This window comes from Hypoxylon fragiforme (genome assembly GCF_022984875.1).
Source record: "Hypoxylon fragiforme strain CBS 206.31 chromosome Unknown GGS25scaffold_2, whole genome shotgun sequence".
Lineage (NCBI taxonomy): Eukaryota > Fungi > Ascomycota > Sordariomycetes > Xylariales > Hypoxylaceae > Hypoxylon > Hypoxylon fragiforme.
The window spans coordinates 4149571-4177482 of record NW_026054757.1 but is presented as its reverse complement, the minus strand read 5'-3'; the positions used below and the strand labels follow the sequence as shown (position 1 = coordinate 4177482).

At 49.3% G+C, this 27912-nt stretch overlaps 9 protein-coding genes across 9 annotated transcripts; 5 read left to right on the top strand and 4 right to left on the bottom strand.

The window, feature by feature from the left end:
- The first annotated feature begins 47 nt into the window (after positions 1 to 47).
- Positions 48 to 4916, top strand: GGS25DRAFT_151925 (uncharacterized protein). The gene is made up of 4 exons (XM_049256409.1): positions 48 to 317; positions 386 to 488; positions 545 to 3295; positions 3353 to 4916. The coding sequence occupies exons 1-4, from the start codon at positions 142 to 144 to the stop codon at positions 4808 to 4810; spliced, it is 4488 nt and encodes a 1495-aa protein (XP_049120711.1). The 5' UTR covers positions 48 to 141; the 3' UTR covers positions 4811 to 4916.
- A 960-nt stretch (positions 4917 to 5876) lies between these two features.
- On the top strand, positions 5877 to 7566 carry GGS25DRAFT_478696 (uncharacterized protein). Its single transcript, XM_049259962.1, has 3 exons — positions 5877 to 6480; positions 6542 to 6799; positions 6861 to 7566. The coding sequence occupies exons 1-3, from the start codon at positions 6223 to 6225 to the stop codon at positions 7248 to 7250; spliced, it is 906 nt and encodes a 301-aa protein (XP_049120710.1). The 5' UTR covers positions 5877 to 6222; the 3' UTR covers positions 7251 to 7566.
- Positions 7567 to 8128: 562 nt separating this feature from the next.
- On the top strand, positions 8129 to 8536 carry GGS25DRAFT_518826 (uncharacterized protein; the record flags this gene model as incomplete). Its single annotated transcript, XM_049263600.1, has 1 exon — positions 8129 to 8536. The coding sequence occupies one exon, from the start codon at positions 8129 to 8131 to the stop codon at positions 8534 to 8536; it is 408 nt and encodes a 135-aa protein (XP_049120709.1).
- A 1366-nt stretch (positions 8537 to 9902) lies between these two features.
- GGS25DRAFT_151898 (ARM repeat-containing protein) lies at positions 9903 to 16823 on the bottom strand. Its single transcript, XM_049256407.1, has 2 exons — positions 10941 to 16823; positions 9903 to 10887 (listed from the first exon to the last, which is right to left on the bottom strand). The coding sequence occupies exons 1-2, from the start codon at positions 16653 to 16655 to the stop codon at positions 10414 to 10416; spliced, it is 6189 nt and encodes a 2062-aa protein (XP_049120708.1). The 5' UTR covers positions 16656 to 16823; the 3' UTR covers positions 9903 to 10413.
- Positions 16824 to 17245: 422 nt separating this feature from the next.
- On the top strand, positions 17246 to 18318 carry GGS25DRAFT_518824 (YebC-like protein; the record flags this gene model as incomplete). The annotated part of the gene is made up of 4 exons (XM_049263599.1): positions 17246 to 17462; positions 17525 to 17587; positions 17654 to 18188; positions 18249 to 18318. 4 exons carry the CDS (start codon positions 17246 to 17248, stop codon positions 18316 to 18318), a joined length of 885 nt encoding a protein of 294 aa, XP_049120707.1.
- GGS25DRAFT_478692 (uncharacterized protein) lies at positions 18185 to 19199 on the bottom strand. Its single transcript, XM_049259961.1, has 2 exons — positions 19000 to 19199; positions 18185 to 18902 (listed from the first exon to the last, which is right to left on the bottom strand). Exons 1-2 carry the CDS (start codon positions 19027 to 19029, stop codon positions 18648 to 18650), a joined length of 285 nt encoding a protein of 94 aa, XP_049120706.1. The 5' UTR covers positions 19030 to 19199; the 3' UTR covers positions 18185 to 18647.
- Positions 19200 to 19324: 125 nt separating this feature from the next.
- GGS25DRAFT_478691 (uncharacterized protein) lies at positions 19325 to 20734 on the top strand. Its single transcript, XM_049259960.1, has 2 exons — positions 19325 to 20107; positions 20289 to 20734. Exons 1-2 carry the CDS (start codon positions 19655 to 19657, stop codon positions 20478 to 20480), a joined length of 645 nt encoding a protein of 214 aa, XP_049120705.1. The 5' UTR covers positions 19325 to 19654; the 3' UTR covers positions 20481 to 20734.
- Positions 20735 to 21477: 743 nt separating this feature from the next.
- GGS25DRAFT_478688 (GPI mannosyltransferase 4) lies at positions 21478 to 24088 on the bottom strand. The gene is made up of 4 exons (XM_049259959.1): positions 23355 to 24088; positions 22827 to 23212; positions 22627 to 22751; positions 21478 to 22562 (listed from the first exon to the last, which is right to left on the bottom strand). The coding sequence occupies exons 1-4, from the start codon at positions 23572 to 23574 to the stop codon at positions 21623 to 21625; spliced, it is 1671 nt and encodes a 556-aa protein (XP_049120704.1). The 5' UTR covers positions 23575 to 24088; the 3' UTR covers positions 21478 to 21622.
- Positions 24089 to 24456: 368 nt separating this feature from the next.
- Positions 24457 to 27837, bottom strand: GGS25DRAFT_151844 (alkaline phosphatase-like protein). The gene is made up of 8 exons (XM_049256406.1): positions 27722 to 27837; positions 27386 to 27635; positions 27279 to 27323; positions 26429 to 27219; positions 26159 to 26376; positions 25832 to 26106; positions 25319 to 25779; positions 24457 to 25262 (listed from the first exon to the last, which is right to left on the bottom strand). The coding sequence occupies exons 2-8, from the start codon at positions 27595 to 27597 to the stop codon at positions 24688 to 24690; spliced, it is 2577 nt and encodes an 858-aa protein (XP_049120703.1). The 5' UTR covers positions 27598 to 27635; positions 27722 to 27837; the 3' UTR covers positions 24457 to 24687.
- Positions 27838 to 27912: the final 75 nt, after the last annotated feature.

The following is a 27912-nucleotide window of genomic DNA, read 5'->3' as shown; positions in this document are numbered from 1 at the left end:
CGTGTGGACATTTCCCTCCTCTTACGCGAAGCGTTTATTTGGGTAACCTACCAAGGTTTACCCTATTGATCGCGTTTTTTTAGGACTTTTTGGGGGTTGAGAACTTTTACGACTTGACCGAAATCACCCTCAATCGCGGCCATGGCCGCCAATATGCCTCAGATGGGCGGTAGTGCCTCCGTGCGGTCGCGACCGCCCCACCAGCAACTATCACAACTGGTATATACACAAATGATGAACCACCAAGCCCCGACGAACGGCAACGGCTGGCAGGACCAAGTGCAGGCCAGCCTGCGGGTGAGCAATGCTATGAATTTGTAAGTTGCTCCGACTCGAACCTATACTCGCATATACATATCCGAGCGATGCGCTAATATACTTCTAGGATCTCCAACTCGTTCCTTGCCATGCCTGCCATTGAATCACAGCAACTGGTGTCACATGGTCTACAATTTGAACGGGAAGCATTTATGAAATCGCAAGATAAGGTGGGTCAAGTTCCTTAATCTTGAATCCATTACAGCATCGTGCTAATTTTTCCAAGGGGACCTACGACCAAAAGGTTAATGGTCGTGTCCAGGAGCTGTTTAAGCAACGGCAAGCGCACGAGCATAGCCTTCAAAATACCCTCAATGCGCAGGCTGCAGCGCAAGCCCAGTCGCAGATGCTAATGAACCAGAACATGATGTCAAGAGGAATGGGCCAACCCCCCCAGCAGGGATTTCAGCATCTTCAACAGCAGATGCAGGCCTCGCCGATTCCCCAGCAGCCTCACCAACCTGGTATGGGCATGGGAGGTCCTGGGGGAATGCCCATGAACCCCTCCCAGCAGCAGATGCAGATGGGTGCACCGCAGATGCGCCCGCAGATGTCATTGCAAGGCACCTTGACAAGTTTATCAGCTCAGGACCGAACGAAAGTGCAACAACTAGCTATTGCAAGACTAGGTCAAACACCAGAGCTCCAAAGAAACCAGATTCGTTTAATGCTGCAGTCGAAACTCAGCCCACAACAAATGTCGCAACTTCAGCAGGAGAATATGGATCCAGTCCTCTTTTTCTTCCAAAATCAGATCCTGCAGAGCGCAAAGGGAGGTGCTAATGTTGGTGGCAACCAAGCAGCAATGCAGATGCAGGCACAGCAGCGATTAATGAACCAATCTGGTCAGCAGCTTTCTGGGGTGCAAAACAGTGAATTCGGACCCTTCTCGAATGTAGAAAGCATCATGAATCAACAAAAAGCTGGCTTACTTGCTCAAGAAGCAGGACAGATGGTGGTGCCTGCGAGTAACGGCCCTGGCCGAAATGCTACACCACAGCCTATGGGTGGAGTGCAGGGTCCCAATCCGGGTAACCACCCCGGGCCTAACCAGCCCGGTATGCCAAATCAGCTACAGCAATCGTTTAACAATAATATGCCTCAGGCTCAGCAATTGAAGATGGACCAACTAGCCGCCCAGTCACAGGCACAGATCAGGGCCCAAGCTCAGGCCAAACAGATGCAGGGCCAGCCGGGTGGACTAAACGGGGCCGGTGCCATTTCGCAAAGTCCTGGGATGGGCACGTTAAATACTCCAGTTCGACGACCTGTTGGAATGGGCCAAGGTGAAGGACAGCCCCAATTGGGCCAGCCCAACGGACCTTTTGGACGAGACCCGCGTTTCAATCAGGGCAACCAAAGACCTCCAATGGGAGGAAACCCGGCGAATAACCAACAAATCGTGAACATGTTTCTTTCCCAGTTGACCACTCCCGATGCACGGAATACGTTTATGGCGCTGCCACCGGAGAGGAAAAATGAGATGATCATGAAGTGGGCCGCCAGTCGCGGTCAGATGCCTCCCCGTGGTCAACCCCAGCCTGGCCAGCCTCAGCCTGGTCAATTTGGACAAGGCAACCCCATGGCACAATTTGGACCGGGGAATAACGTAGGCCAGCATTCGAATTCTAACATGCCGATGAATCCTCAAAATCAGATACTTATTCAGCAGTCACTGAACAGGATGCGTAATGGCATGCAGGGCCCAAATCGCCCTCAAATGCCTCAGGATGCTAATGCGTACATGGATTCCATGGACGTTCCGGCTATGGTTCTCGATAAGTTGAGACAGGTACAACCAGTCCCTCCAGAGATTAAGAAGTGGGCGCACCTTAAACAATGGTTATCTACGAAGAACGCTGGGCCGGGCCTTCTGAACCAGCTCGCACATTATCAACAGAACCAGTTCCAGAACGTTATGAAGGCAAGGGCTGGGTTAGGTAATCAGATGCCACAAGGGCCGCAGCCTCCAAACGGGCAGATGTCCGTACAGCCTCCTGCCAACATGGCCCCGTTTGCGGGCATCACGGTTTCGGCCCAGGAAATTCTGCAGGCTAAGTCTTATGATAAGTTCAAAGGCATGCCCGACGATAGGATCCGGTCAACCTTGTTACAAATGAAGGTGCAGCAGTTCAGGAATAAGGCACAGGCACAAGCCCAAGCCCAGGCTCAGGCTCAAGCCCAAGCCCAGGCCCAGGCCCAGGCCCAGGCTCAGGCACAAGCCCAGGCTCAGCAGGCTCAGGCACAACAAGCCCAGGCTCAGGCACAAGCCCAGGCGCAGGCGCAGGCTCAAGCGCAAGCACAAGCCCAAGGTGGCCAAATGCAGACACCGCAGACCTCCCAACCTACCAACCCTAATATCACCACTCCCGTTCAACAGCCGAACGCCCTTAATATACCTCAGCAGCGACCACACAATGGAATGCCTGATGCCACTGCCGCAGGCCCTGTGGCTCCTACGAGAAATAACAGGCAGCTTCAAAACAATCGAGCGTCACATAACGCACCTTCGGTGCCTCCGCAGAAGAACGGCTTGAAGCGAGCGAGTACGGATGATGTGGTGGAAGTGCCGAACCCTTCGACCACCCCGGTCCAGCGCCCTGTGTCCCAGCAGGCCCCTCAAGTATCTGGGCCTGTCCCCCAGCAAATACCCCAATTGGACGCCGCCCAGCTAGCACGACTCGGACCTGATCAAAGGGCTAAATATGAAGCCATGCTGCAGAAGAGCCGACAATTGACTGCTGGTGGAGGAGCTATTGGGGAGGAGATGCGACATCTCAGGGCTATCGGACAGGAAGAGCACATAAGCGCAGCGAAAGAGCCTTATGTAGAGATTCCAATGACCCCAGAACAATACAAGGAAATGGCTCTGAAGATACAGACCACGATCGACCAAATGAACAAAGTCAGCAAGATTTTGGGCCGATGGTACACTCACACCAAGGACGACAATCGTGCTAGGATGTTCTTCAAAATTGTAAGTCTTTTATTCTGTTAATATCTTTTGTTGGTGTAAATTCTGACTTGAACCTAGCGACTGCGTCTTATAAAACAATTCTCAGACGGTGAGAAAATGACGGCTCTCAGGAATGCTTTCTCGCTTAGGCCTGGGGATTTAGATGGCGTGAGGGCAATGCTAGAGGGAATGGTCAGGGACATATCCCCTCAGCTAGCCCGGGTTGGGAAGAGTAAACCTCCCCAGCCGCAGAATGCGCAAGATTCGGGACCTCAGCAAGGCGTTAGCGAAACCACGGCGACACCACCCACAGGCCAGCCTACCCCTCTAAGCCAATCCAATCTCGAGAGGCAGACTCAAGCCCTCAATAAGATTCACCAGAGGACTGCCAGCAAGAGTGGGCAGCCCCCTGCTGCGCCAACTGTCGCGCAGCCCCCGTTTTCTTTCGGTGCACAGTCGCCCAATGGCCAGCCAAATTACCTAGGGAAGCCTACGTTCAACCCTACAGACCTTCACCTACCACCTGCTCGGAAAAAGGCCAAGACTGGAGCACATGGTGCTGGTTCGGGCGGCCCCAGTGCTAACTCATCTCCCCAAGTACCAAAGGCTGCGTCTCCAGATATGGTGAAAAGAACTGCACCGACCGAGTCAAAGCCTCCGATAAAGTTACAGTTTAAATGTCCTGAGCCGAGTTGCGAAGCACATGGCATTGAGTTTGCTACCGAGGACGCTCAGCGGCATCATATAGAAGAGGAACACGTCAAGCCTCGCCAAAATCCGGTTCAGTTCGTCAAGGAGAGCCTAGCTGGCGCTCTGGGGCTGGACCCGACCAACAACGGAAAGCCGCTGAACGCTCCAGAAGCTACGTCCCAGGCTCCAGTCTTAACAGCTGCTCCAATGGCTTTGAATCTCTCGAAACAAGGCTTGACACCTGCAAATCGGGCTGAACCGGCACCAATGTCCCGAGAACCGTCAATGAAGAGGCAAGACAGCGCCCCAGGCTCCAAGCCCACAGATTTGGCCAAGACAATGGCCGGGCGGGTTGGCACGCCGAAACCCGACCCCGGGTCCAAGGGTGGAGATGGCACCACAGGACTAGCAAGGGCACCTGATGGAGCATTGCAAACGTTTGGAACAGACGATGCGTGGGCAATGGCGACAATTGCTCCTCAAGACTTGTTCCATAACTTGGGCGGTTTAGAGAGCGGTGGCGGGGGAGCGATCTCAGATATGAACGTGTATAGGGCTATAACGCCGAACGATACCCCGGAATCGAGCAAGGATAGCGCAGGCTCGGAGCCGAACAGCGATATCTCTGAAGGTGTCTCGCTCAGTCTCAACGTGGATCTGGATATGGGATTCAACGTGTGGCATCCTTTCACAGGCCACCCATACATAGACCTCGACGCTACGGACATGGACATGGCAGGCGCAGACGAACCTGCGATTCAAGCGTTCTCGTGGGACGACGTGAACCCAGAATTTGGGAAGGCTTTCGTGTTAGATAGCAGCATGTATTCGCTGGACACGACGTAAAAAAAGGGGGGGGAGTTTGAGTGGTCTCATAGGGCTTCAATAGCCCCTGACAGCCCCTAAAGCCAGGGGGCCTACATTTTACGAGTATTACGGCCTGGGAGCGACGGTATCTATGTTTTACATTCGGTTTCTATAACCAATAACGAGTCACCGATTATGGATAGGCAGACCCCTACGAGTGCGAAGGAGGGAAAAGGGGCGTACGGTGGAGGATGAACGGATGGGTCCACTGGTGTTGCGGGGATTTGCTATATTTTTCGCGTTGCTTTTTTACTCATGGACTTGAAATGTTCATTTTTATAATGAGAGCAGAGATGAGTAGGTGGAGAGGGCCTATTTTACGGACAGGAACAAAGGCCACACCTAGCATCGATCCTCGAAGAAGCAGCCTATATAGAGAGCTGGACAGCAAATGATACCCATCAAAAAAGGACAGGCAGATAGCAAATAATGTCACTTGGTGATGAATTTTTTTATATGCACATGTTATTTATATGCAGATGTTAGAGTGACTACTTTATATGACGTGATTTCTCTATTCAGATTCAGGACTTGATAGTTTGTCAACAAGATTTGAAGTTGATGAATATAGGTGTGATGTATTTTACATAATGGTGGTTATACATATGTATACGTACATATGTAGATGATAGTAGATGATGAATAGCGGGGTAAGAAGATTGATTGGAAGGGTACATATGTATGTAGGTATGAAGGGTTTGAACGTGTACGAGTAGGGTACAGGATACAGGTACCCGCGGGGCTAGCAGGGGTCCCTTGCGTAGTATCTATCTACTCCGTAGTGTATGCCACAGTATGGGTGGTTAGTACTGGTTACGTAGGTGCAGGTACTTGCCAAGCCATGTTCCTGAATTTGTTGGAGTTATGCACCCAGGCTAGTCCCAGAATAGTAATAAGTAAATAATAGTTTATGCAAAAACATCTCGTTGGATTCATTAATTATGTAGTTAAGTAGTTACTACATGTAGGTAGGTACTCAGGTACGCTAGTAACAGTACCTAGTAACGACGCGGGTGGGAAAGTAAAGAAGACGCGGCACGCGAATGTACAGCCCCTCTATATCAAACATTGAATTACCTGCCAGGTGCGTACCATACCTATACATAATAGGTACAGTCCTAATAACCATCGTACTTGCTTCATCATTAATTTACAGGCTGCTCTTGTTTTGCTATTTCAACAGTTCATCATCTTTTTTTTTTTTCTACATTTTGCTTTTTATCTTTCAATTTAGGTCCAGTTGTCCTATATCTTCCAGGGCTATCTATACTGTATCTTAATTGCATATCCCTACATAATTTTCAACACAGGATATATATTCTGAATAAATTGGACATCAGCCGGCCAAGCGAATACGATCATAATTCTAATAGACAAAGCGAGTCAGTAAGATGGATGCCTCGCCAAATAAACGTCGCGCCTTAGGCCCTATCGACGTCAACTCGAGAATCACGGCAGCATCCTCGAAACTTGAAGTGGCCAAGTTATGTAGTCCGGTGGAGGGTAAGGCGAAGAGATGCCTCGATGACGAACCCAAGCAACTGCAGCATCAACAACGGCCATCATCACAGCCAATCAAGAGGCAACGTCTCTCCATGGATGGAGATGCTCAACCGATAACCGCAGATGAGGAGCTTGGTGGTAGTGGGGTACGTGTGTCGCGCATCTTGTCCACCTTTGGCAAACCTAGCTAATGTGGTCACGCGTTAGGGTCATAATGATGATAATGATGGGAATGATGGCAACGAGGGTGCAGGTGGTGATAGTGATGTGCCGGAATGCCAACGATCAGATACACCGGACGAGGACTCGTCAATGTTTGACAACTCTGTCATAGACACGTCTCTGGCCACCACGGTAACAGAGCCGGACACAGAGGAAGTGGCGCCCGCGCCCACACCCGCGCCTGTACCCGTGCCCGCGCCAGCTCGTCAGCGCTCTCCCATGTCCCGCGAGGAAGCCCGAAGAGTAAGTCGAACAGACGCCCTAGAAATGCTGTCAGTATACGCGTTGCTAACAAGCTTCACAGAAAGCAGAGATGCTGCGATTAAGACTAGGTCTTGCCAGCTACAAAGTCCGAACGGGGCAAACGGACGTGCCCCTTGACCAGCTCAAGGTAAAGCCGTTGTTGGGCGCCAACAAATCTATACGGCATGGGCAACCTTCGTTACCGCCTCTGCCGCGGACGGCACGCGTTAATGGTGATAGCGGTGCGCTGGCCCTACCTCACATGGTAGCGCCGCTTCGACGGAATGATGTTCACGAGCAGGTACATCTACCGGTGTCGAGTCCGTCAACGAGTTTGCCGGTGCTATTACCCAATTCGCCTCTTGAGCGGCAAGAAGAAGAAAACAAGGTACTTGCAAGCAGTGTTACGGGCATTGCTGCCAGGGCGTTGAGTTTGTCTCGAAGCTGCTGATGGTTACCGACTGGCAGTAGTGGATTACTGTAATATAAGGAAGATGGGAAATCATTTATTGGTGTTATGCATTTTGCCTACTTAAACATCTTCACTATCTATCTACATACTAAGGAAGTACTGCCTAGTGGGTAGATACTAGGTACATGACGGATAGTACTCATTCAAGGTCAAGGGATAAAAAGGTCCAAAGGGCAGGCGCAAAGGTGCTTGCTAGGGTCAGCTAGGGTCAGGAAGGCGGGTTAAAAAAGCATACGGTTATAGAAATGGCAAGAGCTGATATAGCAATATTAGATGCATCTTCCTTCGTCTTAAAGTCAATTTACCCAACCTAGGTAGGTAACAGGTATGAAGCTCCTGCCTTGAGTTGATTTATACTGTACTAAATGTGCCCATTGCACAACATTATACGGCAACTACCTAGGTACTGCCTCTATACAAATGGCATGTACGATGAAGGCAGTTGCCACTGATGGGAAGTCTGTGCTGTTTTACGAATGCTCCTTCCCAATCTCCTCAATCTTTCTACCCTCTATAAAATTCTGCTGCCTCTTCCTTCTTTTCCTCATTTTACTCTCTTTTCATCTTCATGGTCGGTACAAATATCGATCACCAGAGTCATCTTATTTCACCAACATATTCCACATACACATATGCCCATCCACACTCACTGCCCATCAACTATCTATCTAACTAAACCACCTACCTACCATCATATCTACTTACTTAAATACCAATACTTGCCATCCTCTCTACCTCTCTACCTATCTATATACCCACCTGCCTGCCGTCATATATACCCACCAAGTAAATAAACGACCGTCCGGACGAATAAAAAAACCATCTAACAATCAACCAACCAGCCAACCATAGCTACCATGTGCTGGACCGTCCGCTTCATCTACGCCTGCGGCTGCGTCGAGCGCACCACGTTCGAGTGCCCGGAGAACATCAATTACCGCGGCAGCGCCCTCCGCCGCCGCCGCCGCCGATGCTCGCGGTACCTCGGCAACCAGGGAACCGGGGCGCTGAAAGAGGTCTCAGACACGTGGCTCAACGAGGACTGCTACGACTGCGCCCTCGCGTACGAGGATGAGTTCTACGAGGAGACCATCTACGAGGACTCGTCGGAGATCTACAGCGACGACACGGCTACGGACTTCTCACCTCCAGGCTCAGCTATTAATACGAGTGACATCACGGCGCTGGGCGAGCGGAGGAGCAGCCGCGAGAATCAGAGTCGTCGGGTGGAGGTTGAGGTTGGTGGTGAGATGGAAGGCTTTTAAGGGGGTGGCCGCGAAAGTGTAGGGTAGGATAGGTAATCCCCTATTGGTGAGCTGAAGAGTCTGGGGAGGTATATGATGCTAGTTAGTTTGATTACTAACTTTGATCTCGGTAGGGTTGATATTTATCTGCCCAGGTACTTACTTATATATGCTAGTACCTATCTACGACTACAACTACGCTTTTGCTATTTTGCTCCACGGGATGGAAAGCATCAGGTATGGGCGACGGGCAGGGGAAAAAAGGGGGGAACACCGGAACGGAACAAGGAGGTAAAATGGGAAACGGGAAACGGGGAACAAGGTAAAATTATTATTATTATTGGGATGGGAAAAGGACGGGAACACGGAAAATGTCCGATATATACCTAGGTACCGGATTTACGAAGAGGACAACGACGACAAAAAAAAAAACGGCCGGCCCATACATACTAGCATCATTACGCTAATTCTTTAAATATATTTAGTTACTCGCAACCGGGAAATACAGAAATACCTAACCTAGGTATATAGGGACCTAGCTAAGTACTTACTTGGCGGAACAATAAGGCGTGGCTCGGGATATATCTAGGTCGGGATTATAATAGATCCTTCTAGTTTCGAGTCGTTGGAATTGAAAAAAATATATATATATATTTATATATCTGACGTCTTCTGGACATATATGTGATGGGAGATGAGATTTATTTGGGAACTGGTATCTCAAACCTACATATTGGGATATTCTGATTCTTATAGGAGAGAGGGAAAAGGGGGAGGGGGGGGGGGTGGTCGTTCCCCTTTTCTTCTTCTTCTTTCCCCCTTATAATTCAAGAATCTGGAATCTGGAATCTAAAATATATGGACATCCTTAAGACTTAGCTTTCCGCATGAGAATGAGAATAATTCCTCCCCACTTCCCCCAGATTTTGGGCGTTAGGTATAGTTATAGGTAGTTGATAATGGATGGACATAGGTTAGGTTAGGTTAGGTAGGTAGGTAGGTAGGTAGTTAGGTAGGTATTCATCAAAAGCCCCCAAGATCAAAAATAAAATAGGGGGAGGAGGGGGGGGGGGGACCAAAAATAGCATGATAGATAGATAGATAGATAGATATCAACGACGAGCAATAAATACTGTGTGTACTAGGTAGGTAGGTAGGTAAGCGGGCAGGTAGGTAGGTAGGTTAGGTAGGCTAGGTATATATCTTCAAAATACCTAGGTAACCAGCTTGCTACTCCTACTCCTGCTACTCCTGCTCCTGCTCCTGCTCCTACTTGCTACTTGCTACTTGCTACTATTATGTTACCACTACCACTGCTTCGTTCATTATTAGGTACCTACCTACCTATACCACATCCTCTTTTTTTTTCTTTTTTTTTCATCTCTTTCATTTCAAGTAGGTAGTAGTACTTAGTTAGGTATTTACTAATTTACTTATTTCCACGCCACCACCAACCAACATTGCCTCCTATCTGACGAGCGGCATTCCCCTCTTAACCGCCTGTCAATGTTGAACCTTCAAGTTAGCTACGTATGTACCTATGTATGTATGTATGTATGTAGGTACATAGCCCCTTTTAACCACACCTGTCTTGTCTCATCATCTTCTATCCGCCATCCGCCACCCGCCACCGCCACCCGCATATCTATGTATCATCCACCATCCACAATTTACAGTCCATTTGCGATCCACCACAAGGTATGTAGACCTACAGTAACAGTACCTAGGCATCATCAAAAGCGACGTGAGTCACATGACCGACCATACATCGTCTCTTAAGCACCTCAGCCTCTCAGTCCTTCAGCAACTCAGCACCTCGACACCTACCCCCCTATCCAACGACCATCCATAGATCCATTTCATTCATTGCCTCCCCCTATTCCCTACCTACCCGGGCATTAACCACCAAAGTCCATCTTCAGTGCAATGCTAGGCTGTCCCATATTACCCGCGTCCTTCTCAGGGCCGCTAGTCTGGCGACCGGAGCGGATGACCTCCTCCATGAAGGCCCTCTGGCCGTCGCTCATGGCGGCCACGACGCCCCTGAAGCCCGCTTGGTCGGCCGAGGCTAGCTCGAGCAGCCGCGCGCTCGTCTCGTGGTATACCGCTGCGCCCTCGCTAGCCGCGCGGGAGAGCAGAGCTGGTGCGACGACGGACATGGCGATTTGGGTGTGTCCGCTGCCGAGGGTCGCCACGTACTGCGTTAAGTTGTGCGCTACGAGTTTGCGTGCGCTCTCTGGGTCCTCTGGTTCCGTGTCTACCACGAAGGCAATTAGACGGGGAAGAAGGTAGCGAGCGATCGATTGATCGGCAAGGGTGGGCGAGGGTTGCAAGAGCAGGGACCGAATACAATTCGCTGCGATTCTCGCCGTCTATTGAACAGTTAGTAACACAATGGGGGTAGGGAAATATCGGGCACGCTTACCATGCGATCGGTTAGACAATCAATCACTTCGTCTAGATATTTGGCAACGAGGCGATCGCTGGCTGCAAGCTCATTACTTCCACCGGTGAAGAGGATCGTGATGGCAAGCAAGCAGTTCTTGACGCATTGTAGAGAGGTCGGAGCCTCCCGTCTTTGCGCATTTAGATAAATAGATAGGTAGCGGCGTAGACATCCCTCTATCTGCATGTCAATAGCCTCTCTTCCCTCTGCGCCGTGAGATTTGCACATGCTTGCCATAAACCTCTTGAAAATCGGTAGAGCTTGGGGAACGATGACCTCCTGGCAAGCAGGCGTGGCTAATATAGTCGCGAAGATATGAATGATACACGCATGCAGATCCGTCTTGATGATTACCGGGAATACCTCCGCCGCGTCTACAATGGCGTTGAGCCCAGTTCTTATGAGAAGAATAGCTTCTTCGGTTAAATGATGGCGTACGGGTTGGTTGGCCTCGGTCAGGTTAGGCAATAGTCCAGAAAGCACCAGAACGATAATTCGGGTGAGCTCGAATAGCTGTTCGATATCCTCGGATAAGTCACCGTCTTCGGTTTGCTCCTGCTTCCTCGCCGAGGGGTGAGCAACGCACAGAGCTCGGGCAATTTCTACGATTACGCCTTGGACATCGAGACCTTCCGTCAGGACAAGACGATCTAACAGATCCATGGTCTCAGAGAAAATGGCTTCTCGGTAGATGGCGTGGCCAGAAACACTTGGGTGCAGGATCTTCTTAAGAGCCTGAAGTATTTCAAGTGTCTGTTCTTGAGTAGCCAAGGAATCGGTTTGGCCTGATCTTGTGGCAAGCGCCTCAAAAGCAATGCCGAAGAGGACGAAGAAAAAGGCTACGGGCTCGTCACGATAATTGATATCGGCACTCTTGGCATGTCCGTTGGTACCCGTCGCATCTGCCTCCTTTCCATCTAAAGCATCGAAAACGAACTCACTGTCTTGCTCAATGAGGCTAGCAATAGCGTCAACGAGCTTCAGCCAAGATTCTTGATAGAACTTAAGTAGTGTTTCTCGATTGAGAGCTGCGTAGATGGTATCAAGGCTACCCGACATGGACGGGGGTCCTAGCGTCATCGAGATGTCTGGCTCGAATCTCAACCGAGCAAACTCCCTTAGAGAAGCCAGCCACAACGGCGTCAACTTGCCTATGTGGGGTTTTAGCACATCGAGTAGATACTTTTGTTCCGAACTGGCAACCTGCAAATCTGCCCAGGCCGAATAGACAGACATCTTGACCATGACTTGCGCATTCGAGCTGAGACCCTTGAGATCACCGATCCCGGCATTCTCCGTCTCCGTCGAGAAATTCTCAAGGGCCGTAACGAGCGTCTTGAGTATACGACCCATACGATCAACATCGGTCACGATACCCGTCGAGATAAATGCGGCGCACACGTTGACGGCCTCCGCGGCGAGTTCAGGAGACGAGTCCGCGGCAAAGGCGGGGGTCAATGCGGAGCCGATCTGTGCTTGATATTGCTCTAGCAGCATTGCCTCGTCGAAATCAGGATCTGGTGTTTTGCCAAACATTCTTAGAACAGCACCAATGATCTTCAACCCCCATATTCTCAGTTCCAGGACGTTAGACGTGGACGCCGAGAAGGCCATCCGGATGACATCGGCAATTCTAGCCTGGAGGGCCGACTGCGCTGGCGATTCGCCATTCGTAGCAACATCTTTTCCAATCAATAGGAAAATGTCACAAAGACAACCCATTGCAAAAGTTCTGACCTGCCAACGGAGGGGCTCCATTTCAGAACTTGAGACCAGGTCTTTTTCGTCCTTGGCAGTGCCGGCAGCTACTGCGAAGCCAGCGACTTCCTCGTCCTGTAGGTCGAGAGCGGCAGTCTGAGCTTTGGAAGGGTGGGAAGCATCTTCCGTGGGTTTCACTCGTGTCATTTTGAGTACATTCTGACAGCGGAGTAACCAAGATGCCGTTTCCGTCAATGAGGTCTGACGCAACCAGTTCCGGATCACGTTACGAATTCCGTCATGATTGGGCGAGACATCTAGGACGAGCCAGAGTTGGTCCTCAAAGCCTGATTCTGCTGCTTCTAATACGTCGCGGGAATCCCTCTTCATCAGATTATAAAGGCCATCTACCGCGACATCGCGGAGGCTAGGGATATCGGAGTTGAGGTACTTTTGTAAAGTCTTCACATAATCGTTGAATACCATATATCCTGGAGCATATAGTGACAAATGCTCGAGACATGCCAGACTTTCGCGCTGCACAATAACATCCTCCTCGCATTGTAGTTGACCAACAAGGGTGAGAATAAGTTCACGAGATTTGGTAGAATCCTGCAAATCAGGCCCTACAACGTTGATGAGAGAGTCTATGCAATGTGTAATGGCAGCGATAGCCGATAAATCCATCTCTAGGCTCATGGAAATGGCAGAGGATACCTCGGAATGGTGCGTGTCAGAAAGGTACAGCTGGGAAACCATGCACAAGGTTCCGGAAACGTATGCCGAAAACCCAAGACCTGCAGCATCGGCAGCATCAGCCAGGGCCTCGAGGGCCCAAAAGTGTACTGTCGGATGTGGATCGTTGCAAAGCGACATCAAAATGCCCGTGATGGTCTTGAGATGGTATCCCGCGCCCATGCCTCCTACCTTGGCCTGGATAGAACCTAGCGCCATGGCACATCCTGCTCGGGCACTCGGTTCCCGATTGCTCACAATGGTGTCCACTAAGTACTTAATCTCGTGGTTGGTGAACGCGTTGCCACATGCGTTACAGAGACGGGCAATGGCACCGTATCCGAGACTGCGAATGTATTGATCCGGATCGACCACGAAACCCCTGGTCATTTCTTGGAGCAGCTTTTCTACCGCCATATTCGTGATGTTGCCAGGTGGAGACTGCGTCTCCTTGACGGCAACCTTCAAGGTTAAGAATAGAGCGCTGGCGACGTTGACATTGATGGCTGCCTTACGTCCCGGGTCACGCTGTAAAGGACCGGCTGAAATATATGTGGCAATTTGTTCGAGGACACTTTCTTGTACCTTGGCCGGGGTTAGAGGGAACACAAATGCGAATAACTGGATTGCCATGTTTACCACCTCAGTGGCTGGGGGGTCTGGAAGGTTCGTCGACAGATCTGCATCCCCTACATAGAGCACAGCGGCATCATGCTCTAATGATTGGCAAATTGGGGACAAAAGTATGCCATCGATGATTTCGTCCGGATCAGCCTCGTCACTCCGAGGACTGTCGGACGTGTCATCCTTCTGTCCAGGGAGTTTCTTAACATCGAACCCCCTAACTAGGTTGTTGACCCCGAAGCCAGAATTATCGCCAACGTCCCAGATAGATTCGAATGTCCCCGCAGCGTTAGCAATAGATGCGCTTAGAGTGTTGGCCGCATAATTCTCCGGGTCTGAAAATAGAGATATTGCTAGGGTAAGGAGGTTGGACTGCAGAAGCGCCTCGCTGCCTCCAGCTGGGCTTTGATTCACCAACATAGTGTAGCATTGTAGAACGCGTCGTTGGACCATCATGTCAAGATCGTGCAGTTGCAAGGCTGGAGTCAGCCTCTGAGAAATATCGTCAGTTGTTTTTTTGGAAGGAAGCATCCTGAGATACATGCTGGTATTTTGAAGCATGGTGGCAATGCGTTTCGAGACATCCACCGTCAATAAGCGGCTGTTAAACTGGAGAAACGAGAGAATGGAGCCCAACGCGCATTCCTTGACGTGAGTCAAGTAAGAAACCTCGAGGATGTTGCGATGAGCAAAATTATCCTTGGCCAGTGGCTTTGGTAGGGCATTCTTCCAGAGAACCAGTAGTTGTGAGAGATGAATCTTGACGAAGTTAGGTCCTAACGACATAAGCCCCCCTAGGAGAATCCAGGCTACCTGAACCTGGGTGCTCGAGACACGAAGCTCAGACTGGCCACTTGTCTTTAGGAGGTTTGTGGCCATGGAATAAACCCGGTTATTGATATCTAGGGAGCCATATAGAGGGCGGGACGGGCTAACACTAAGTGTTGCAGCCAACCCGTGGGCAAAGCCAATACACCTTCTCGGGGAGTTTCGTGCGCCTCCAAGGAGAGATATTTCTCTACTGAGACTGTTCATACAAACTGACAGGCATGGTAACAGCTGCTGAGGACATGCAAGGACGAATGTCTTCATGCAGTATGAAGCAGACACCTGAACACTATAACTGGGATGCTGCAACACCTGAAGTAGTCCATCTCGGCATGCCTCTGCAAAGTTATTTGCGGCGGATCCTAGAGACTTGACGAGGGAAGCGACTGCACCGAGTGCTGCAATCAAGGTAGACTTTGTAGGCTCGGGACGCTCTTTTAGTACTTGAGGGTAATTCTTAAATATGTCGTTGACAAGTACTTTTGCTACGCTGATCTGACACGATTCCCCGAGGATCTTTTGGCCAATTACTACCTGGAGGATAGTATCGATAATACGACGCGATATGAGGAGCCTATATCGATTGTTGATGATATTTTGATGACCCAGTAGGTCAATAGTCAAATTTTCAAGGATTCTTAGATAGTTGGCTTCAACAAACTTCTCTCCTAGCCGCTTCAGAACCCTTCCATAACATACACCGATGGCAGCTCTGGCTCTGTTTGTGGTGGACAGCCGTACGTATTGTGTAGTTAAAGTCTTGAATATGTCGTTTAATGATAGCGTAAGATATTGGCTCCTCTTCCCGGGTGCCGGGCTCCCAGGCCGTGATGGGATGTCCTCATCATCGTCAAGGTCAACGCCTGGCGGAGCCGAGCTCCTCTTACTAGCTTTACTTTTAGACTTCTTGGCTTTTGCTGCCGCGGCATTAAGGGCAACTTCCGAATGGTTTTTTACCATGGCCTCAGCCAAACAATCGGCGGCAGCATGCCTTACGTGTGAAGAGCTAGAGTCGATGGATTTGAAGATGGTCGACTTGAGATTCTCGAAATCGCTCGAATTCTCGAAGTACGAGGTACATCTAGCTAAAACCTTTAGACAGCGACAAGCAGATATGACAATTAGAGATCCCTTGTCTCCGGAAGCAGCATTGCGCGCCTGTTTCCAAATATCTCTCGCGACAGTCTCGTCTATACTCGCCTGTACCATGCCTACAATCTTGGCTAGTGCGTTGAGCGCGGCAGCGCGTAAGCCAGCATGAGGCTGAGACGACTTGAGCAACTTGACTAAGGAAGCACAGGCCATTTGGTGTAGGACAATGGCGCTATCGCCCGCAGCAGCATAGACATCGCCTAAACAACTAACAGCAGCATGCCTCGTTCGAACATCGGCCTCGGTCTTGGATTTCGCAGCAGATATTATAGAGACTAGTTCGTTTATGGTATCAAATAGGAGTTTTCTGTCTCCATTCCCAAAAATATGGGCAAGTATCTTGCCCAGATTGGTCCTTATGACTCGACTCGGTGAGGGCGCAGAAAGGTTGATGACCTGGAAGACCTCTTTCTTGAGGTAAAACTGCTGGGCAGTGCAGTCGTCGGCAGGCAAGCTGAGAGCATGTTTGCTCAAGGAGCAGACGAAATTGAACAAGAATAGGTCTTGCTGTTCAGCAGGAAGTGACTGAAGCTTCTGCAGGTCGAGTTCGGGGTTGGTGGTTGGGTCGGGTGTGAGATATGTGTGGGAAGGTGCTGCATCTTGAGCAGCTTGAGCAGTCCCGTTAGACTCTCGGGGAGGGGAACTTGGCGCGGACATGGGAAATCATGGATATATTGAATCGAACGCTAGAGAGGGTATATGAACAGTTTATCGCGTTGGTAGCGACAAGAAATAGACGATATGTGGTTGTGTGGTATGTAATATGTAATATGTGGTTGTTGGCGGTGGTGGTTGAAAGTCGCAAGTATTGTAACTAGAGTGTGTGCAAAGAGGTAACACTACATTACAGATTAGAGGGATGGCATACTACTAGTAGTAATGTGCTCGAGGTCAGTAGCCAATCAAATCACTTCAACTTCTTTGACGGGACCATTGACTTTCCTTGACATGGTTAGATCAATATGAGCTTAAATATTACAGTGGAGACTTCGATATCCACCTACATTTTCTTGTACAACCTTTTTTCTTTCTTTATCGATTTGAAAGTTCCAGGGTTTAAATGCTTCAAATGCTGTTTGTTAGTAGTAGTATCTATCGTTTAGATATGTCGGTTTGGTTACTTTCTGTCTTTACGCTTCTAACTTAGCTTTGCATAAACGGAAAACATAAACAATTTTATTATTATTATATTTATTATTATATTCGCTAGATATCCCTTGTCCAAACGGACAAGACGTACGTTCAAGATGTCCTCTCTATTCCACTTCCCTGTTCGATCTCTTGCGCCGCGATCGATTCCTTCTCTTATGTGCGCTCAATGTCGCCGTTCCTTCGCTTCGAGCCCTGCTTTGTACAGCGGTCACAATCGCTGGTCCAAGATCAAGCATGAGAAGGGCGCCGCCGATGCGAAGAAGGTTGTACAGCGAAGTATTTTCGCCCACAAGTTGGCACTCTTTTCGAAACGTTCGTATCTCACATGCAGGTTCACTCGTCCTCGATTCGACCGCTGATGGAATTCGGCATAGTCTTCGGCCCAGACCCAAGTTTAAACTCGCAATTAGCCATGGTCATTGCTGCAGCAAAAAAAGGTATCTCGTAAACATATAGCCAGGCTTTTCGCGAAAAAGAAATATATCTGACGGGGACTGCATTAGCTGGTATGCCCAAGGCCAACATCGAAGTCGCTATCGCACGGGGCCAGGGTAAATCCACATCTGGCGTCGGACTCGAGAATGTCACATATGAGGTCATGATGCCGCCAAACGTAGCCCTGATTATCAATGTCGAGACGGAGAACAAGCAGCGCGCCCTGCAGGAGCTTCGAATCATACTCAAAAAGTATAAGGGCACCGCGACGCCTACGTCATTCTTATTCACGAAGAAGGGCCGCACAACGCTTAGTCTCAAGAGTGGCACCGAATTCGACGAGGTTATGATGCAAGCGCTCGATGCGGGCGCCGAGGATGTTGAACAGGACGAGGATGATAACTTGGTCATTTGGACGCAACCGAACACGACCCACCAGACAGCGCAAAATCTGAGCAAGGTGCTGTCCGCTGATATTATGAACTCGGAGCTTTTATGGACGCCGACAGGAGAAAAAGTTCGGCTTGATAGCCCTGAAGAGACAACGACTTTAGGCAAATTCATGGCAGCGCTACAAGATCACCCGGATGTAGAAGGAGTTTAGTAAGTGCATATGATTATGAGCTACCTTAGCATTCCTGATGGCTAACCTCGGCACCGTAGTGCGAATGTCGAACGAGGGGATGTAACCGAGGAGGTATGGAGTTTGGTAGAGGAGAACCTCGACACATAACCTATCCATATGGATGATAGTGGTTACAATAAATAGACGTAGACTGTATTATTATACACGGGCGGCCGTACGATGCATACCGCAAACGGTCTTACCCACCAATCCCGTCTCTAAGAATAGGAGAGAGGTGCGCCTTGTTGCCATATACTCAAGCGTAAGCCCAAGGGATGCTCTGATCGCCGTGATCCTATCTTGATTCATTTTGGTTACCCAAACGCCACCGAAATCAATGCGCATCATCATCATCATCAGCATTCATGTTTGAAGCGCCTGTTTTACGAACTCTGCACCAGTCGCAAATCTTTACGAGTCTTCAACCTCTTTCTCTCTCACGACCCGTGGCCCTCCTGGTTTTCACCAGAAGAAGGCGGCGCCTGTCTCGCTTCGTTCTCAAGCCTCTTCTCCCTTAGATATAATCGTCGCGCGCGCAGGCGCTGCAGTTCGGTGTTTATCTCATCTCTGTCGAAGGGCACCTTGTTGGCCTGCTCAGGCTTGGGCCAGAACTCGGGCACGGCGAAGCGCTCGTCAAGGTTCGTCCCGAAATAGTACATGATGCCGATCGGGAACATGACGTACATGCCGAACTACCGTATGATTTAGCAACTACGAAGTACGGGAGGCGAAAGCCGAAAGGAAAAAGTTGAGTGAGGGGTTTGGAAGGGTGCCTTTCTATGTGCTCACCTTAAAGACCTCTAGATTTAAGCCGCCCATTGCGAGAGGAAGGATGCTTGATGTGAAGTTTAATGGTTACATGTAGGACAAGAGTGTAGGGTGTGGGCATGTGGGGGATGGCAATTGAAGCTTTCGAAATTCTCAATGTACATAACTTTGGAACCAATAAGGTTATGGTTATCGATAACTACCTAGTACCGATAGACAAATGGATATTGCTAGAATCTGATTGGCTCTTGCTTTAAAGTACTTAGGGTAGTTTAATCACGGGATCTCGCGTTTATGTAGGTGGCCATGCCCTCTTTGATGCATATGCACTCACCCACCTTGAATCAATATATCAATATATTAAATATACCTAGAGTGCATATGATAGAGTGCCCAATCGAATTGCAAACGCAGGGCCATGAGGAAACTGCTTAGGCAGCTACAGGGCAAACCATATGGGTGGTGGTTTCCCTCTCAGTACATACATACATAGATACCTATAAGTTCCCATACATCCACCGTTGACCGCTTTTGACCTACATATGTACCTCAAACTCTTCTCCTCCTATCCACACCTTCCCATCTCATCTCATCCCAACTCATAACCATACATAACCATACATAACCATACATAAATCACCACTCGTAGCTGTACACCCCATTCCATCCACCCACCATGCCCACCATAAATCAAGGATTCAACCACCACACCACCACCGGCCCCTGGGACCCCAACGGCGCCAACCACGCCACCGCGCACACAACCGCAATCGACATCTCCAACGCCGCCGTAGCCGCCAGCCGGCGCGGGGACTACAACGAGGCCGCGCGCCTGCACCAGCAGGCCTTGGAGCTGAAGCTGCGCGCCTTCCCGGCGACATCCGTGCAAGCCGGCATTTCCTACAACGGGCTCGGCGAGGCTTTGTTGCGCGCGGGCCGCTTCGACGAGGCCGATGCCGCTTTTGCTTCGGCGCTGCAGGCCCGCGAGGCAGGCGGCCCTCGCAGCGACGCCGCCATCACCCGCGACAACATCGCGCGGCTGCGCGAGGCACAGGGACGCTTTGAGGATGCGCGTGAGATGCGGCTGCGGGGCCGCGAGAGGAGCGAGGTTATGTGTGGGAATTACCATGTGAGTCTTTGTCTGCGTAACCCCTAACCCCTTAACCCCTTACCCTTCACCCTTAACCCTTACCAACCTAACCCCTTATCCACCTGACCCCCTACTCACTTACCCCTCTACCCCTTCTACCCCCCCCCAAGTCTCAAATGGTAATTCAATACTAACCAACTCACCCTCTCAACTCATACAGTGCCCAACCAGCAGCACAATGTTCGCCCTGACCGCCCTCCAGGCCTGCGGCGGCTGCAGGAGCGTCTGGTACTGCTCCAAGAACTGCCAGAAGGGCGACTGGCAGTCCCGGCACAAGCCGCTGTGCAAGGCGTACACGGAGGGCTTGGCGGCGGCTGCTGCTACTACGGCTGGTGAGGGTGCGAGCACCTAGAGTGATACGGATGGATAGGTACCTGAGGGCCTGGGCAGGGAGGGATGTAGGTAGGTGTGTCAGGCACCTACTCACGAATGAACGAACGACATACATACATATGAGTCAGAGGTCAGGTTTAGGAGTACAGTCAGTCAGTCAGTCAGCCAGCCAGTGCGTTTGCTCTACACTGGGTTCATGAGGAGGGAGGTCAGATAGGTAGACGGCAATAGGTAGCTAGCATAGGGAATTGCAGAAGCTGTTCATAGCTGTCATCTGTCATAAGCGAAAGATTGATGATTTGTGCCGAGCACGTGATGATGACGCTGACGACGACGACGACGACGACGACAATAATCAGACCCCCAGCTCTGAAAAATAGATACCTGGGTATTGAAGTTAGGTAAATGGATGGCTTCCTAGGTACCTAGAGAGAAACTCCCGGAGGGTTTATTCTTCTCTAAACGCTTTTTTACGTTGGGTACCTTGTGGTCTGACTGTTTGTGTTTGTTCGTGGGAGGGGAGAAGGGAGGGCGTTGAGACGAAGGGGGTTTATATCTATACCTACCTACCTACCTAGGTACGCTGCCTGCCTATCGTTGAACCCGCCGTTACTTCCACGCTCAATGCCAGAGAGAGAGAGAGAGAGAGAGCTTTGGCATCCAGAAGGAGAGCAGCTTACCTATGTAGCTATGTACCTAGGAAGGTATCTATCTACACTCCCTACTGTTATTCTTAGGCACCTACCTATGTAACAGTAAGCCGTGTTCAGGTTTTACTTAGATAGGTAGGTAGGGGCAACTACTGTATATCTACCCCGAAATCTCTCCCTCTCCTCCCCCCTTTTTTTAAAAAAAAAACTTCACGTACCTACATAAACACAAAAGACACGAAGACAAGCGAAGCACTCACTCACTCACTCACTCACACCATATGTAGCACTAGACCTACGATGTAAGTAGGTACTCTAACCTAGTAAGCAAGCAAGCAAGCAAGCAACACCATCTCAACCAACCAACCACATTGAAACGGAATTATTCTATTTTTATTTCTTCATTTTTCTAAATTTAATTTTACTTTACTTTACTTTACTTTCTTCTCTCTCTCTTCCTTCTTTCCTTTCTTTCCTTCATTCATTCATTCATTCACAACCCAAACCCCCGCTATCTCGCCGGAGGCCCACAGCTCTTCGTGACCCTCCAAGCCGCCAGCCCCCTCCTCCCGATGACCCTCTTGATGGTAGGCCAGAACCCGTCCTCAGCCCAGTCGAGGTCGTCGAGGTTCAGGTGCTTGCTGTAGCGCCAGACCTCTCTGAAGCGGAGCCCGTCGAGGCCTTTGTTGTCGAGGTACGGGTCGAGCCAGGTGGTGGAGAGGGGCGCGATGAGGTAGGTGCCGTTGCGCTCCTTGAGGTACTCGCGGTTTCTCCGGTCGGCGGGCGTGTCGCAGGTTGCAATCGTCTGCAGTGATTCCAGCAGCTCGTCGCCTGCCATGCCGGCCACGTCGGTGGTCTGCAGGACGGCGTTTTTGCCGTTGAGGAGCCATATTGGCGGCATGTAAGTTTTCCACCATATAGCCCGTGTCGCGTCTGGCTGTTTGCTCATGAACACTTGGGTGGGAACGATACCGCCTTGGTGGTACACTCCCATGAGGAGGGCAAGGATTGCGTTGAAGCATACCCACACGGCAATCCATGCATTCAGATGCGTCGGCTTCTTTGGAAGTCGTATGGAAGAAAGTAAGAGGGGTATGGCTGGAAGTAGGAATCGGGCTTCCTGATGTTGGAAAATAGACAGAACGGCAACCCCTGAGATTGCGGAGTAGAGCCTGGGAGATAGATGCGGTCTCCTAAATAAAAGAACAACAGCGGGTCCTATTAGTAGTGGGAGATTGACCAGGAGATGCTGGTACCAGGGGTGTAACCCGTGCTGTGCTAGATTCGAGGAAGATGAATTATACTGAATGTTGTTCCAGGGCGTTATGACTGGATGGCGATACAAATCAGACCAGGTGATGGAGTGTGGCGTATAAAACGAAGTATCAACAGAGATGGCGATTATAGTGGTTAAAAGTCCAGACGTTGCCATAATTACGAAGGACAGAGGTCTTAGAAGAGCGACTGTTAGTAGTGTAGTATAGAAGAAAAAGCGAATAAGGGAAAGCAGCTTACTTCTTTAAAAAATGGGGTATCAATCGAAGTGCAGGAATAAGTAAGAAAGCAGGGAAAGTAATTCTGTTGAAAAAGCCAAAGACGGCTACAAATCCGAGCACTGTCGACGCAGTTAAGGAAGTATGCTATGACAGTTGTGTTAGTTTTGAGGGCTGAGATAGAAACCATCTGTGAAGGATTTGGTATATCATATGACTTACTGGAGTCTCGAGAATGCGCTCGATAAGTACCAAGGACCATGCGACCACGAGAGTCTCAATGGAATTGGAGAAGGTGTGCATTTGAAAAGTCCATGTCACATACGAGGATGCTACAAGCAGCATAGCAACCCAGCGATGTCGTCGAGACGGGACCAGCTCATATATAGCCCAATCCTCTAACACGAAGCTCAAGACGAACATCAGAACGCGCAACGTCCAGAATACCGCGATTGGTGGAATCTCGCCATCGCTCCAAACACCAATCCCCAGCCACTTCAGCAGTAGCATGGGCAACCCATAGATTGGCCATAGTGGAAACACACTGCGTATAGGGTGGTCGCTCGTGAATTCCCAAGTCAGTCGGACGGGGTAGCTGAAGATCTGGCCTACAAGGGTGGGCGCAAAGTGGTCAGTCCATAATACATATTCATGAGAATCGATCAACGGCGAAGGGCGGGGCTAAAAGATGAAGACCCAAAACCAAAGATAAGGCCAAAAATGGGATGTAAAATAAATATCCGTGCTTACCGGCAATGACCTCGGGTCCCTGGAAATTCTCATCTGGATGAAGATAGCTCGGTGAAAAGGCAAACCATAGCCGTATGATGACCAACACTAGAGAGACAAACCCCCGCATGCTTCTACCGCACTGAATACATCTACGGACTGTGTCTGCGATGCGTTTACTGCCGAGGGTGGGCTGTGATCCTTTATCGCTGCCGTTGTTGCTGTCGCGTCGCAGTCGCATACACTCAAGTCACAATATAAATATGCGCAAAGTAAAGTTGTCAAGAAATCGCGGTCGCAAAAGATTAATATCGTTCTTATGTGGGATGTGAACGCTCCAGCCAAGTTTGTTGTTTGTTCAGTAAACCTTTTCTCTGGTGATTTATTGAACCGGGTGATAAGAGAATGATGGCAATTCACAGTGGTAATTCGCAGGTTCCGTTGAGAGTGGGCATATGGTATTTTAGTAAGGAGGGTAACCGATTAGCCAAGGAATGAGATATCAAATGAAGCAAGGATTTATTAAGACTAGATAGTTAAGTGTAAATAAAAAACAGCAACCGAAGGATTAATGACTCAAATTTGCCTCTTGGGAATTTTCTATCAAGAATAAAAGCAGCATCTATTAAAGACCGAATATAGCAAATGGCGATAGGTTACAAGCTATGTCGACAAGGGAAAAGGCAAGGAGATGACACGAGTCACGAAATAGGATGTAGGATCACGGTACGTGGTCACCACTTTCCAGCGTTTTGGGTAATCCACTTATGCAGCCCCATCCCTTTTTTGTTCGATCGTTGATTTTTTTTGGATTTTGGTCTGATAAGAAGGTATTCTTGTATATATGTATATCCCAAGTATAGAGACACTATTCCAATAGGTCGATAGTACATATATATACTTAATCATGCTTACCAACTCGGTAAATCGCACAAGGTTGCTACTACTACATGCATGTAGTAGTACAGGGATAGGTTAGCTTACCGTTTGAAGATGGGAGTTGGATGCATGGATTGTGGAAAGGGAACATCCATCAAATCTTATTTACTGGACTAACGCCTTTGCTTCCTAGGCGTTAATTACCCACAGTAGGGCTGACAGCTCTATGCAAAACATAAACTTATTAGTCCGACTGACTCCGACAAATGTCTTCTATCGTACGAATCCACGGACGGAAACAAACAACTACCATGTCTTAAGGATTTTTGGAATGAAACGGAAACAAACGTTGGCTAAAAGCCCCGGATTCAAAGTTCAAACATGTTGGTGCTCAAAAGGAATAGGGGATCTTACTATACACAATATCCCCTTAAACCAACGATTTACTCATATCCATGTTCCATGCCGAAATCCATCATGCGCGCCCAATCCAGTATAACAGACCACCAAACCCCATGTTGATCAGTAGATGCTGGCCCAAACTCCAAGCCATGCTATATAGGTATTTTGGCGAGAACACAGTCCAGATAAACAGATGCGTCCTCAGCGCCATGCATGCCACCATCACAAACCCCAGCGCCACCGTCGTAAACGTGGTCAAGATCGCTGCGTGTTGCAAATATACACCACCGTTTCCATGCTTTTGGGAACGTCTAGTCTGCAGCAGTAGCAGATTGCCAGCCGACGTCCACCATACCGGGGCAGCCCAGTTGCTTAAAAACGTCAGGATGCCTACGGCGAAGATGTTGAAATCGCTAACGCCGTTATAGGCGTTCGATAGATCTACCCCGGATATTGCATTGGAACCCCCCATAGCAAAGAAAGAAGCATACTGTAAAAGCAATGACGAAATCGTGATCTCGGCTACTTCCAAGTCCAGCCTTCTTAAGTATACAAAAATGACTTGAAATAGTAAAAACAACGGCACGTTTGTCACACGAGACTGTGTCAATGCAAATAGCGTGTATAAATGGTGTAGTGTTTGCATGGCTAAGAGCATGTTGGTAAGCTTAATTCTCTGGCTCGAACGATATACAGGCACTTACATCGTTCTTTGGGAACCTTGGTCGCTTGCATCGCTAGGCTGTATAGGGGGTATATTAAAGCAAGTCCGAGCCCGAGATAGACCGCTCGTGCTCGATTTACGAGAGATGGCCCATCAAACATATCCGCGAGGGTTTTTGCGGTACCAATCACTAGTTCGGGAGCATCCTCCTTGGTAAAAGCGAGCTTGAACGACACTGCCGACGTCGCAAGGCCCGCGACTGCGGATCCTGAGAATGCTGCTGGGATATCTCTGAGACTGATGAACAACTCCAAGGAAACCATCGCATACGTTATGGCGACGAAATACCAGAGAAAGGGGGGATATGGTGACACAAAGTTGGTCACAATATCGGGCTCGCCAGCAAATTTTTGTCCAGTTTGGTTCCATCCTCGGATGAGCCGCATAGCACCAAGAGCAACAAATCCCATGCCAAAAGATTTGTGGACAGTTTTCGAGGTTCTGTCAGAGTCAGCTTTGCGAAGTGGGACTAGAGTAATATGATCCTGCTTACGATTTGATCCCAAGATACAGTAGCCATGCAGTTGTAGCCCAGTACCAATAGTGTTGTTCCTCTTCAACATAGCTGCTCGCAAACATCATTATGCCATAGAGGATAGTGATCAGACCAAATGGTGCCAAACTCGTGGGCACGCTGGACGTCGAAATTATTAAGGCGCACATTGCAGCAACTGAAGCTATTGCTGCAGCTAATTGGCCATATAACAACAAGTTCATGTCGTAATTGCTGGCCATACTGCTCATCAAAGCTTGGGCCTTAGATAACCACTGGATTCTAATCAGTACGTCGCTTAGTTGCGAAATAGCGCTGATTCCTCACCTTTGATACTTGCATAATCCATACATCATCTTCCTCTTCCGTTGGCATCGTTTTATTCATTTTGTTGATTTGTTGCCATTCACAAGCTAGTTCTTCGGCTGATGAGCCAGGGTGAAGGCAGTCTAGTTGCTTGCCTCCAGATGAACCACTATAGGTCGCGGTAACGATGTCTAGTATCTGTCTTGCGTTGCGCACGAGAATTTGAAGCTTGTCATGTTCTTGTGATGTTAGCAACATCCCCCCCAACTTATTATCACATGATTCACTTACTCTGCGACCAAAAAGGTAGAAAGTCCAGTATGAAGGAACCCAAGCTATTCTTGGGTATAGGGAAGCCAAGCAAAGCAGCGAGAGTCGGAGCTAGATCGGATTGTTGGACTACATTGTAGTAATGGAAATCTTCGACAAAATCGGCTGGCACTTTCACATGCTTGGAAATAGTTTTCAACTTGGGTGACACAAATACTAGAGCAGCTGAGGTTTCCCCGGGAGAGGAGGCGCCGTGGTTTCCAGCATCATTCATGCCATGATCACCGCAGAAGACCAACAGAGTCGATCGAAGATGAGTTTGTGTCTCCATAGCCTCATATATCATACGAACAATGCCATCCATTTCTCGCTGCTTCGGGATCATGTTGGGACCTCGTGGACCAGTTTTGTGGCCGATGTGATCAAGCCCGAGGTAATGAAGCACCATGGTGTTCCAGTCGTCATTTTGTAATTCGTCAGGAATGTGTCGCGTAACGTTGTTGTCGACTTCTGTGAAATCGGAAACGAAGAAACTAGATGTACCGTCCGTTCGGTCGAATATCCCGGGGAACAATTTGAGCCATGTGTCATCACCATGCATAACCAGCTTTCCAGCTTTCTGTGCTTTCATCTGAGCCAGCCAGGTGTCTTGGGCAGCAAGAGTCGAAGACGTGTCGGCCTCGTCGAAGCTCAATATGGCGTCGAGGAAAGAAGGAGTGGAGCCAGTGGTGATGGCCTTGATTCGGGGCATCGTTATGGTGGGCGAGTTGGCATGGGCAGTGAAGGGAATAGCGACTCCATCGGAAATCAACCTAGAAGCTCTAGTTAGTGATTTTACACGACGGGTGTCGCGTACTTTTGGTTCACTCACTTTTGGGTAAATTCAAAGCCGGATTCATCTGAAAATACGAAGTCGCTACGCTTGTCAGCTAGACAGGCGCATGGCATTAAGAGGCTAGATGCGCAATGGGAACGAACCTGCGCAAAGCATCAATGACCATGAATATCAGGCGGTCAAATGGTGCATCGGGTGGAGGGCCATATTCGAGAGGTTGATACTCGGCTAGGCCAGGCAGGAATGGCTTATAGGGAAAGAAGCCAATCGCAAAGACTACGATTGCTACGGGTATAAGCAGGTTGGCTGCGACGAGGAGGACAGTCGACAGTGGAAAGGCATGTTGACGGCGCATATCCAATTCGCAGTACGTAGAATTAGTCTACCTAGTACCTATCGCTTGATTAGAAGTGAAAAAGGGAAAGCAAGATCTATAAGCCACTTGTGAAGAGCTCCATTCCAGGTACGGAATAAATTACGCGATAGAAAAGAAGTTGAGTTGAATAAGTTTCAATTAAGTTCAAGACACATTCGCGATATCCAAAGTTGAAATTGGCGATCCACAATAGTTATTGGTACCAATATACGACATGCGTGAAAGTTCCAGGTTGCATCATACAGGGCGATCAGACGCACCTACCCCAACCTTAAGTAGGGAGAACCCCACCCT

Bases quoted from the DNA above. Each gene is read 5' to 3' on its own strand.
- GGS25DRAFT_151925 (XM_049256409.1), top strand. From the start codon at position 142: ATGGCCGCCAATATGCCTCAGATGGGCGGTAGTGCCTCCGTGCGGTCG. The intron at 318-385 runs GTAAGTTGCTCC...ATATACTTCTAG, and splicing joins GTGAGCAATGCTATGAATTT to GATCTCCAACTCGTTCCTTG. The intron at 3,296-3,352 runs GTAAGTCTTTTA...ACTTGAACCTAG, and splicing joins CTAGGATGTTCTTCAAAATT to CGACTGCGTCTTATAAAACA.
- GGS25DRAFT_151898 (XM_049256407.1), bottom strand. From the start codon at position 16,655: ATGTCCGCGCCAAGTTCCCCTCCCCGAGAGTCTAACGGGACTGCTCAA. The intron at 10,888-10,940 runs GTAAGCGTGCCC...ACTGTTCAATAG, and splicing joins ATTGTCTAACCGATCGCATG to ACGGCGAGAATCGCAGCGAA.
- GGS25DRAFT_478691 (XM_049259960.1), top strand. From the start codon at position 19,655: ATGCCCACCATAAATCAAGGATTCAACCACCACACCACCACCGGCCCC. The intron at 20,108-20,288 runs GTGAGTCTTTGT...CAACTCATACAG, and splicing joins TTATGTGTGGGAATTACCAT to TGCCCAACCAGCAGCACAAT.
- GGS25DRAFT_478688 (XM_049259959.1), bottom strand. From the start codon at position 23,574: ATGCGACTGCGACGCGACAGCAACAACGGCAGCGATAAAGGATCACAG. The intron at 22,752-22,826 runs GTAAGTCATATG...CAACTGTCATAG, and splicing joins AGCGCATTCTCGAGACTCCA to CATACTTCCTTAACTGCGTC. The intron at 22,563-22,626 runs GTAAGCTGCTTT...CGCTCTTCTAAG, and splicing joins ATACCCCATTTTTTAAAGAA to ACCTCTGTCCTTCGTAATTA.
- GGS25DRAFT_478696 (XM_049259962.1), top strand. From the start codon at position 6,223: ATGGATGCCTCGCCAAATAAACGTCGCGCCTTAGGCCCTATCGACGTC. The intron at 6,481-6,541 runs GTACGTGTGTCG...GTCACGCGTTAG, and splicing joins AGGAGCTTGGTGGTAGTGGG to GGTCATAATGATGATAATGA. The intron at 6,800-6,860 runs GTAAGTCGAACA...CAAGCTTCACAG, and splicing joins CCCGCGAGGAAGCCCGAAGA to AAAGCAGAGATGCTGCGATT.
- GGS25DRAFT_478692 (XM_049259961.1), bottom strand. From the start codon at position 19,029: ATGGGCGGCTTAAATCTAGAGGTCTTTAAG. The intron at 18,903-18,999 runs GTGAGCACATAG...ATCATACGGTAG, and splicing joins TAAATCTAGAGGTCTTTAAG to TTCGGCATGTACGTCATGTT.
- GGS25DRAFT_151844 (XM_049256406.1), bottom strand. From the start codon at position 27,597: ATGCGCCGTCAACATGCCTTTCCACTGTCGACTGTCCTCCTCGTCGCA. The intron at 27,324-27,385 runs GTTCGTTCCCAT...TGACAAGCGTAG, and splicing joins GTCATTGATGCTTTGCGCAG to CGACTTCGTATTTTCAGATG. The intron at 25,263-25,318 runs GTAAGTGCCTGT...ACATGCTCTTAG, and splicing joins CAAGGTTCCCAAAGAACGAT to CCATGCAAACACTACACCAT.